At 44.9% G+C, this 11,396-nt stretch overlaps 1 protein-coding gene across 1 annotated transcript; it reads right to left on the bottom strand.

Annotated features, from left to right (window-relative positions):
* Positions 1-6,121: 6,121 nt before the first annotated feature.
* Positions 6,122-9,896, bottom strand: LOC133886533 (uncharacterized). The gene is made up of 5 exons (XM_062326206.1): positions 9,354-9,896; positions 7,891-8,025; positions 7,656-7,775; positions 6,978-7,227; positions 6,122-6,849 (listed from the first exon to the last, which is right to left on the bottom strand). The coding sequence occupies exons 1-5, from the start codon at positions 9,894-9,896 to the stop codon at positions 6,122-6,124; spliced, it is 1,776 nt and encodes a 591-aa protein (XP_062182190.1).
* Between the last annotated feature and the right edge of the window lie 1,500 nt (positions 9,897-11,396).

The raw sequence follows: 11,396 nt of genomic DNA, 5'->3' as shown, positions 1-11,396 counted from the left end.
AACGCGGGAATATGAAAATGTAGGAATGAAATGTCTGTGGTGTACAATCCTACAGGATTTCGAAACACATGAATATGAATAGGTCGTGTTTGGATGGTTCACAAGAATCTTAGAGAGAGAGAGAGAGATGTTAGGATATTAGCGGAAGTATCACCAGGATCATCAAGCCAAGCATAAGATCAACACACAAGACACGATATTTTTTAACGAGGTTCGGCCAAGTCGCCTACATCCTCGGGGCATGACTACGGGCGCTCCTCCCCAACTGTTTCGTCTTGCCATGGTTACAACGGTGGTGCCTTCTATTTAAAGGCCCGGAATTAGAGTTCGACTACAACTCTAATCCTAGTCCCACCCAATTACAACTCAAGTCTATCTGTAACCTACCATGTACACATATTCGACACATATTCCAACAAACTCCACCTTGACGAATATGCACGCCAACTTGAGTCTGCCATGTGTGAACCTCCGTGTACCAAGACTTGAGCCGTTTATCTCTACTGCTCATCCTGAACAGTCCGACGAGGATGCCTCGCCGCTAGGAACGTATTCCGCAAAATTTGCAGCTCCCACCTTCATGACTTCACCTTTCAACTTGTATTGATGACCTCCCATCTTCTCACCTATCATCACAGTCTTGCCATCCTGCATCACATTTAAGGTCTTCTTATCTGACATCGCCTGATATAGCCAACCTTCTCCATGCAGAAATCCAAGCGATATTAGATTCTTCCTAAGTCCTGGCACATGCCGCACACCCTCAAGTAGCACTTCTTGTCCATCGTACATCTTCAGTTTGATATTGCCGACTCCCATAACACGGTAACCCATGTCATCTCCCAAGCGAGCAAGACCAAAATCACCTTCAGAGTATGAAGAGAACCACTCCTTGTTTGATGTTGCATGATATGAACTCGCCGAATCTAACAATCATGCTTCATCATAAGACTTTTCACTTGATAGTACGAGAAGATCACCATCGCTATCCGAGTCATCTTTCTTAGAAACCACAATATTTGCCACGCCCTTCTTCAGTTCTGGACAATCTTTCCTTACATGTCCCCAATCCTTGCATTTATAGCACTGTGGCCCCTTCTTCTTCTTTTTCTTGTTAGTCTCCCTGCCTCGATCACCTTTGACGAAAAAAGCATCTCCAGATGAACTCTCACCAGCATTGTTCTTCCTCCTTTGTTCATGAGCAAACAACGCCGCAAGAATATCATCCACTTTGACTGCCTCTTTACCATACGTCAATGTTGTGACCAAGTGCTCATAAGACCTTGGCAAGGAATACAGAAGAATAATCGCCTTGTCTTTATCATCAATTGTCACCTCCACCTTCATAAGATCAGCGACAACTTGATTAAAGACGTTTACGTGCTCAGCAAGATCTGACTCCTCCTTCATCTTCAGCCCATACAGTTTTTGCTTCAGATACAACTTCCGAGTCAATGTCTTGGACATGAATTGATCATCTAATTTATCCCAAATTTTCTTAGGTGATGTTTCATCCATGACATGGTACATGATCTGATCGGAGAGACACAACCTTATTGTCGCTGTCGCTTGTGCTTGCATCTCTTCCCACTTGTCATCATCTACCGTGACTGGCTTCTTATCGCTAAGAGCCTTCAAGATCCCCTGCTGCGCTAGCAAGTCCTTCACTCTTGTTTGCCAAAGCCCGAAGTTGCCAGTCCCGTCAAATCTCATCACCTCGAATTTGGATGCCATCGACGCCATCTGCTTGTTGCCGAAGACCGCCGTTTGCACACGACGAAGCCGACCCGCTCGATCGCCGCCCGCCGTTCGCCGTCAACCGCCACAAGCAACGGTTCACGAACAGTCTGATTGCAATTTTCGCAATCTGGTGGACTTCCTTCTCTGGTTGCCTTGCGTTCTGCTCTGTTTTGTGGTCCCTCGGTTTGATCTCGTATTTATTGCCCCAGCCGTCGCCATAGAAAAACCGAGTCGGATCCTATTCACAGTAGTTGGATCCGAATCCAACTCCATCGCGTACACAGCCTCATAAATCGAGCCAACCCGCGCAGTCTCCTGACCGGCCCACTCGCCTCCACGCGTCTCCTAGTCGAGTCCGCCAGTGCCCCGCACCTGGCCAGCCGCCTCAGCACTCTACTATTGGACTCTTCCTACACTCTTCCGTCACCTTGTGCATGCAGGACAGGACAGACAATCAAAGCAGCCCTTTTTTTTATTTGGCAAAGCTGCTGCCTCCTGAACAAACGTAGCTCTTTTTTTTTATTTGGCAAAGCAGCTCGACCACCAGCCGTCCGACCGACCCAGGACTCCTGCGCTCACTGCCAAAAGCACCGAAACCGAGCTCCGCAGACCTGTCCACTTGCCGCACAGGACCAAGACCGAACCCGCATGCAATCATCAGCCGATGCATCGCCAGTCCATGCATGTGTCCTCCAGCCGATCCAATCTACAAACATGCAGCTGCATTTTTCTATTCCATAATCAAATGCATGCACGTCATGTCAATGGACATGCAATATACATACTTGATTTTTTAATCCAAGTATTTCTATGCATGTTTGACCGCTGCATATGACTGCATGCATCTTTTTTTTTTAAATCCACCAATGCGAACGCTTCATGCTTCCTTTTTTTAATCCGCCGAGCACTCCAGCCGAAGCATTAAACATGCATGCAATGAACGGACTGAATTCACTAATACACGCGAAGCATCTTTTCCTTGCATGTGCATTAAAGCCCTCCTGCATGCACCTTTTGACTCGATCACCAACAGCATCAGCGTCGATTGATCTGGACTACCGCAGCAAACAAGACCAGCGCCGATCCTTGCATCCGACGCAGCCTCCACGCGCCACGACTAGTAGTCCGATTGCCTGATCCATCATGGCGCCGAACTCGCCACGCGCCTGGGCTGCGCGAAACTGCCTACCTACTGCTGCGCAACCCGTCCACGCGCACCCGCGCCGCTTCGCAATCCTGAACGCATTCGCAACCTCCGAAGTCCATCGTAACTTTCGTCATCGCTGTCGCTGCTTATCCGCAACATCTTCCAGCCGCATCGTCGAAACTGGCCGTCACGTCTGACCGACCCTATCGAACAGCAGCCTCAGCCGCCATCAACCCGATCTCCACGTCTGGACGGATCCCCGTTGATGCAGCCCATCGAACGGTTCAAACCGCCGCGCTCGAAGTGTCCGAATCCACCGACCGAATTATCGATCGCCGCCATGCTCCACCTTGCGCCGTCCTTCCCCGGACCAGTGCAAGCCTTGCGCTGTGTGGAACATATCCTCGTGCCTTCCCTTGATCTTTCTTCATGGCTCTGGTACCACTTGTTAGGATATTAGCGGAAGCATCACCAGGATCATCAAGCCAAGCACAAGATCAACGCACAAGATACGATATTTTTAACGAGGTTCGGCCAAGTCGTCTACATCCTCGGGGCATGACTACGGGCGCTCCTCCCCAACTGTTTCGTCTTGCCATGGTTACAACGATGGTGCCTTCTATTTAAAAGCCCGGCATTAGAGTTCGACTACAACTCTAATCCTAGTCCCACCCAATTACAACTCAAGTCTATCTGTAACCTACCATGTACATATATTCGACACATATTCCAACAAGAGAGATTATTGGATTTTGCAAACACGAGGTTGTAGCTCATGCTTATTTTCCTACGAAATTGGTTGCATCGGAGCCATTCCATAGGAATTTGGCATCCTCAATCCTTTGTTCCAAACATGATCCATAGAAAAATTCCGTAGATTGAAATCCTTAAAAAAATTCGTTGAAAATCCTACAATCCAAACATGGCCATAATAAGGAAAAATTACATAAAGTCCCCTTAAAGGTCAGTCGAAATTGGAAATAACCTCCACAGGTTAAATAGTTACATTTAGTGTCCCAAAACTTTTATTTTGTTGCAAACTCTCACATGGTGTTATTTGATTGCAGAGAATGCGTGGCTATAGCTTACTGATCGGACGACAAACTTGGCTTCCCTGCCCACATGATGACATGAACTCATGTTTAGGTTGATTTCTTGAGTTACGGGTAGGGTATTAGCTTAGGGACTCTGATGGTGAAAGGGTGAGCTCCACGATGAGAGAAACTAACCATGAGAATTTATGCTTTTGAAGCGTAATTTTGGCGGTTTAAGTTTTGATTTGTGCAAGGTATGCATCGTGTAAACAAATTTGTGTTTCGGTTTCAATTTTGCAGCCTATATTTCCTATCAAATTCCTAGTTGAAAAGAGGCCAAGCTAGAGTTCCTTGGGTTAGGTGATGAGAGATCATTAGGACCTTGACTACAAGAAGTGCGGGTGGGTGACGGTAGGCCCCCTAGTTGTGGGTTGGGGCATGCTATTTTCTTGCGGGGAACATGGTGTCGAGACTAATATATTATCTCCTTCAAACATAAATAAGTGATGTTTTGGATTACGTGTGGTTAAATTTTCCAGTTTCTAAACTTTGACCATCAATATCTCTTTGTATATTGGGATCAGACATGTGAATATTTTAGCTTCTGTTTAGAATTTCCCTTTTCTAGAAGAAGCCGTGATTTTATTAGTTCACGGAAATGTTCAAACTTGAAAGGTACGACTGCATCATCAGGTCAAGCATGAATAAGCTCTAAAGCCCAAGAGGCCCAGTGGAGAAATTAATCTGGATTCGACTGTAGGATATTGGGCCAAGGATGCATTTTTCTGTCGACGGCGCGGTGTGAGCGAGCCAGCAGATCCAACGGCGTCGTCCCCGGCCGCCGCCGTCCCCGGCCATTGTGCCTGGCTCCTAGATTCCGATTCGGTTGCCAGGGAGGGACAGCATGGGTTCCTTAATCAAATCAAACTCTTATAGTGGGTTAGGATCGGATTTCGGTTTCCATCCGGCTTCGGATTCCGGCGTATAAATTGGGCAGGGCAGGGCAGGGCAGGGCAGAGATCAATCTCATCTCCTGGGAAGGGAATCCGGCCCTGCTCTGCTCGCTCGCTCGCGATGGGATCCGTTCTGTCGTCCGCCTACGCCGCGCTGTGCGCGTTCGTCAAGTCCGAGCTGCGCAAGGCGGAGGTGAGGCGGCTGATGGATTGCTATCCAGACCTGCGCGATTTGCCCGCCGAGGAGCGGGAGGATCAGCTGCGGTGGCTCATGGAAGAGGAAGAGAACGACGAGCATCCTCACCCCGAGGTTCATACACGGTACGCTTCTTTCTTCTTCCTCTTCGATTAGCCGCTGCTGCAAATATTGCCCATCAAGTTAAAAACTAGGGATGGGATCAGATCTAACTCCCTGCTGATTTGATTATTATCCAACTCTTATATAGATTCCAAAATAACAGCCGGTCGATCAAATTAAGCATCGTCGTCGTATTACTCCTATTTATTTCTGAATTATAATAGCTGGTACATGTTCTGATTGATATGCTGTGACTTGAATCAGGTTGCGGGAGCGTGATGCCGAGATGCGCTGCAGATACCGACATCCGAGCTTCAGGGTTGATGACAAAGCTACTAGGGAGGCAGAGAATCTTTAATTCAGAGACAGACAGATTTTGTTCATGTGACCTGTGATCGATCGTAGCATTGATAAAATCACTACTCCTCTTGAGTAGGTTGTTTTTTTTTTGGTGGCTTTCTTCTGTTCCCCGGCCTTTGGCTTTGTACATCATGTTTCTTCTATTAGCAATGAAATAGACTCCCAAGCCGCCGTTTCCGTGTCACACTTGCTACTCTAGTTTTGGGTATAAAGCTATTCCTTGGAACATGTCAAACCCGCAAGACAATTAGACGAGCAATCGAACAAGAACAGAGAAATCACAGTGAATTTTAGAGAGGACTGGAGATTTTTGGGGGAAACTGAAGAACAGCTACTGTATATTGCTCATGGCTATGTCTGGTTCATACAAATGATAAGAACAGCTACTAGTTTTGGGCATAAAGCTATTCCTTGGAACATCAAGAGTACCTTACCGTACACATGACTGATCTTGAGAGGTCATGCACACCAAAATACTAGGTAAATAGATCTCAAGAGGCTATTTGCGAGAATGTGATCACCAAAAGAATCAAGGATTGGCACCAGCAGTTTGTGCCAACAGAAGAAAGAATTCTCTATCAACAATTGTCTATCTTAGAATCTCTCTCTTTTTCAGATAATAGTACCTGCCAATCTCCCGACAGATAGTCCACCAATGTGCCTTTTTCACCATTGTCGAAAAACCATGTTCTTTGTTCTTCTTCTTCTTCCTTCGCAGCTGGTGGGGTTCAAGAGGCTTTTCTACGAGTGGGAGATAAAAGAACCTAAATGCTTCAAACAACACCCATCTCAGTGGTCCATCAGCAGCATAGTTGTCCATAATTCTTATTTGCAACTCATTATTGCTCTTTCTGAACCGATACTGACAACATACAACAGCGTGGTAGGCACCAGAACCTGGGACACAGTACTGCTCTTCTCGTCCTCTGTAAACGCACTCTCCCTGACAACTTTCATAGTCTCCATCCGCTGCCCAAAGAGAACCGATGACGGGGCCACGCGAATAAAGTAGCCGTGCAAAGCGATTTCGCCCCAAGTCAGGGTCTTGTCTGATGAGCACATGCCCATCTATGGGGAGTTTGATGTTATTCGTTGAGTCTGTGGTCAGCACACCTCCCATTTCAAAAATGACGTGCAAAACATCACCCGCCTTTGCCCCTGACTCACTATCCCAAACATCTCTCTTATAGCATACCTTCTTAAGCTTCCCAGGCGCCATAGCCTTGCATTGGAAGGACCCCTTCCCATTAATTCGCTCAAAAGCCAGCCTATGCTGGGCCTCAATGCACATCGTGCATGCAGAGATTGTACAACTTGCTGCAAAGACAAACAAACAAGTTGTTCATTCAGTCATAGAGCATATCCATCTCACTGTGCCATTAAGCAATGTAGGAGACGAATCAAATATGCAAAGAAAGTAGAGACTAACATACTAGCGGACTTACAATCAGTGTTTATGATGGGCTTGCCCATCATAGACAGCCAACTAAATTCTGGCTCTGGGGGCTGCGGCACTCGAAGGTGGCCAAAGCAGCGTGCCACAACCCAGCTGAGGCCCGTCTGACATATTGATGAAACAACAAATAAACCAACCCTCATGGCGGTGATGGCCCAACCCCAACAGCCATTCCTGGACTCTGCCGGCTCAAGGGCTTGTGATGCTTTATCTCGAAAATTCCTCTCAAACTGTAGGTATGATCAATCAGCAGATAATAGGCAATCATCCAAGCAAAAAAGAAAATATTTGGATCAGATGACCACACCATCACGAAGGAGCCTGAGTGCATTATCTCAGTGTAAGTAAGAAGCATGGATTCTTTTCTTCCTGTAATTTTATCTCATTAAAAGTGCTCTGTGAAAGTGAGTGTATCTTAATATGCATTTTTATTACCATTTGATTGCTGAATTAACAATAAATGTAACTTGAATTTATATCAATAGAGTGTAAAACTGTGATGGCTTGCCAGTATGCCACTACTGTGAAACAATGGTACATATCCTGAAAATGATAAGAAAAGGATAATGAGATGCCAAATCCATCTTGAGGCGTGATGTAACTTGAAGAAATCATCCCTTAAGCATGTGTAACTGAAATGCCAAATGTGGAGAAGGTGAGAACTTACTTTGCGGCTCCATGAAAATTCAGTGGTCCATCCAAGACGCTCATGTTGCCTATCCACTCCTTTAACAGCAGCAAGGAGACGATGTTCCTCATGTGTGTCCGGCCTATCAAGAACTTGTTCCTGTTGTACAATGGCACAAACAAAGGATTAACCACTAAACATGCATCATATGCTAAGCAAAAGGGAGGACGACACTTACGAAGTAGGAAAATATGAAGCTCCTGTAGAAACACACTCCATCTCCAAATACTGTCCTAAAGTCTGAATAGGCACGACGAAGGAGCAGCGCATTTGAATGGAAAATTATTCCTCGTCCCGCAACCATATCGAGGAGCTCATAATGCTCAATGATCCCGGTCATGGGGATTGTCTGCACCAAACAAACGTATAAAGGAATTCAAATCACAATGATATGAACCAGGAAGCAACAGATCTAAAATGAGATGGAAATTTGGTTATCCTTTCAGGTTTTCAGGTCTCCACATTTACGAAAATGCTTTAAAGCACTAATAAAAATAATCTCTTTGCTGACATTGATTGGTTATTGTTCAGCGAAAAAAAGGAAAGGGCACATATCACGTTTGCTAAACTCAATAGCAATACAAGGTTGATTAGGGCCGCGTGATAATTCACTATTATCAGTTGGAAGAGGCACATAAAAATAGTATATGGAGCCAAACCTGATGATCCACATGAGGTCGTGTTACTGTGGAATTACAGTTGGAGTAACGCATTCGCCTTCCTATCCACTCCAGAAACTATTCCAAAGGAAAATGTATTAAACTTCACAAGTTTAGCCAGACTTAGCAACAACGGTAAATTATTAACACCAAGACCAAACAGTTCACACTAGGAAACAAGGATGACGGAATGGATTTTTAAATAGTAGAATAGAAATATCAAAGAACTGATGTATTCAGAAACTGCCGCTCTTGCCAATGATTAGAGAAATAACATCAGTTAAGCAGTCCAGAATAAAAATCCAGATTAACTTCTCCTATAACACCATACATCAACACTAAAATCTTGTATGGTTGGCTTCAAAATCTCTTACCAAAATATCACATTAACCAGGACATTGCCCTCAATATATCAGCACATTCTATGGTACACTGAAATATAAACCATCACACTGAACATCGTATTAAATCAGTGCTAGCAAGAACAACTTACCTGTTCAAAGTTTTGAACATATGCGAACAATATCGTTTGCTTCTCTCAAAATTTCATAATTTTGCACGTTACTGCACAATGATCTAGAGAAACTACATCCAGCGATGCTACCTCACATAAACGTACTGATTACATCCCTGTAAAGCCATTCATTTAAAAAGAAAGCTAGACATTTGGCTCAGGTATTGGTATCCAAACATGTCAAGAACCATTAATCCCAATGTTTCCTCACATTTGACAGTGCAATGAAAAATACGCCCACCACACTGAACAGAAAAATTCAACGCAAGAGTGTTCACCTAAATCACTGCAAGATTATCGCTACTTGAAGCAAAGCAGAAAGACAAATTAGACCTAACATTCGCCCAAGGATTCCGCCTCTACTCTAGGATGCCGCACAATTTCTTGCCTCCAGTACACTGAATCATCCCCAAGATCTCACAAGAACGACACGATCCCAACTCCCGAAACGCAAACAAGCAAGAATCACACAAGAAAGCACTTGAAAGATCCAAGAAACCGCACCTGTTGCTTCTTCATTTTCTCCGCCTCGGCCCATCGCCGGTCCAAATCCCTGATCGCCTTCTGCTCTAGCAGCATGATGTCGAAAGCGTTCTTCAAATCGATCGACCTCACCACCTTCGGCACCAGCGGTTCCGTCCAAGAGACCGTCGCCCTCCTGACGCTGTCCACAGCGGCCACAGAGCTCGACTCCCCAGCTCCCGGGACGGAGACGACGGGGGAGGTGATGGGTGGGCTGCTGCCCACGGAGCTTGGCGGGGAAGATGCCGAGGAAGATGTCGGGGAAGGATCCATGACCTTCTTGCCCTTCCGCTCTGCCGCGGCCGACGCGGCCTTCTCCTCCGCCGCTGCAGCGGCTGTGGAGGGGCTCTCTCCTCCGTCTCCCGGTCGCTCATGTTCTTGGATGCACACGACGGGCGGAGCAAGGGGAGGTGGCTCTGCGGCGGTGGCGGCGGCGGCGGGTGGGGGAGGTGCCTTGGACTCCTCGCCCTGTCCATGGACCGGTTCTTGGAGGTCATCTTGGTCCTGTCCTGAACCCGAAGCCATCGTGGCGGGAAAAGCCTGACGGCGAGGGGACCGGTGGGGACTGGTTCGCAAATTCTTCAAGCGTGAGGGCGTGGAGGTGAAATGTGGGAAGGGGTGGTTATTGATTCTGGAAAGGATAGGTGCCTATTTATATATGTGGCAGTAGCCGGTAGTCAGAGGATATGGAATCGAGGGTGCAGGAGGAAGGGGCGGAGGGTGGTGTGGATTTTGGCAGTTTGGTCCTCGGATGGGTCTGCTTGTTAGTTAAGAGAAACTAGAGGGCATTTTCTTAGTGGTGATGTTTTGCCAAAACATTCTGGTCATCTTGCCATATAGGTGATTTGGCAAGCTCTCGTGTCATTAGGAGTAGAACCTTACAATCAAGGTCCAAATCTCAATACCGAACATGTGAGTGCCGCGTGATAGAATAGATGGAAATAGAGTATTATAAAAAAACTTATTTTTTCATCATATAACCTAAGACTAGAAATAATTTTAAATAGTTTTTTAAGAATTTTAGTTTAAATTTTACATAAGTTTTTTAGGTGAATCTAATTAAAATGATTTACACATGGATTATGGAACACGTACAAAAAATTCTAGAATTTTTAGAGAAACAGAATGACACTGATTTTTTTTGGAGAAACAGACTCGATGAATAGTAAATCTGTGAACAGTGAATTTGACGGAGGACTAAACGGAAATGTGGACGAAATGGTAGGGAAGAAATGAAAGATAAAATCGATAGTAATGAAGGAAGTTCAAAAATTTAAGTGGCATAGTGGGAAGTGGATGTTTTTTTTTTTTGGTAAATAAGAAATTTGCCCTATAATCAGGATCCAAATCTCAATAACCGCAGTTGCGCACCTGAATATCGAACATGTGAGTGCCGCGTATTAGAAAGGTACTTACGTGCTTATACTGCATGTGGTGCATTCATCTCTTGTCCGAACGGGGTGCGCAGACTTCCGTGTACCTCTGAAACCATGCTTCCGTCATTTTTCTTTCCCACTTGTTCTTTAATTGCTGAAACATTAACCTATACAGATACAAGAATCACTAGATGATTGTTTTACAAAAGACGGATTAGTGACCAATTTGCACAGAAGCTAGTTATTTTAGTGACCAATAAATTTTGATTTAAAACTTAATATTCAGATATGTATTTGAGTCTGTGTCCTAGAAATTGTAAGACTGTACTCCAAATAAACTCAAATGAGCACATGTAGAAGTATCATCAAGTATTATTTGCAGTAATTCTTTAATATCATAAGGCTTAGTCATCATAATCAACTCTTTAATATCAAGTAGTTAGAACATTGTTCTTCAAGCCAGAGAAACTACTAAGTATATTGGAGACCATCTAATGTTGGTTTCCTTTCTAAAAGTAAAGCTATATATGCACACTTAAGTTGAACGAACTTTCAAAACTGCTGTATCATATATCAAAGATGGACATTATAGATAGAATGTGGCCAACTAACACTACTAGAAACGTCAAGTTTCCCTACAGTTTTGTTT

Source organism: Phragmites australis, chromosome 12, assembly GCF_958298935.1.
Source record: "Phragmites australis chromosome 12, lpPhrAust1.1, whole genome shotgun sequence".
Taxonomy (NCBI): Eukaryota; Viridiplantae; Streptophyta; class Magnoliopsida; order Poales; family Poaceae; genus Phragmites; species Phragmites australis.
This window is presented reverse-complemented; position numbering and strand designations above follow the sequence as displayed.

What these genes read in the sequence shown, in the direction of transcription:
- LOC133886533 (XM_062326206.1), bottom strand. Translation starts at nt 9,896, where the DNA reads ATGGCTTCGGGTTCAGGACAGGACCAAGATGACCTCCAAGAACCGGTC. An exon ending in AGAAAATGAAGAAGCAACAG is followed by an intron (nt 8,026 to 9,353) that starts GTGCGGTTTCTT and finishes TGTTTGGTGCAG; the next exon opens with ACAATCCCCATGACCGGGAT. An exon ending in AATTTTCATGGAGCCGCAAA is followed by an intron (nt 7,228 to 7,655) that starts GTAAGTTCTCAC and finishes GCTGATTGATCA; the next exon opens with TACCTACAGTTTGAGAGGAA.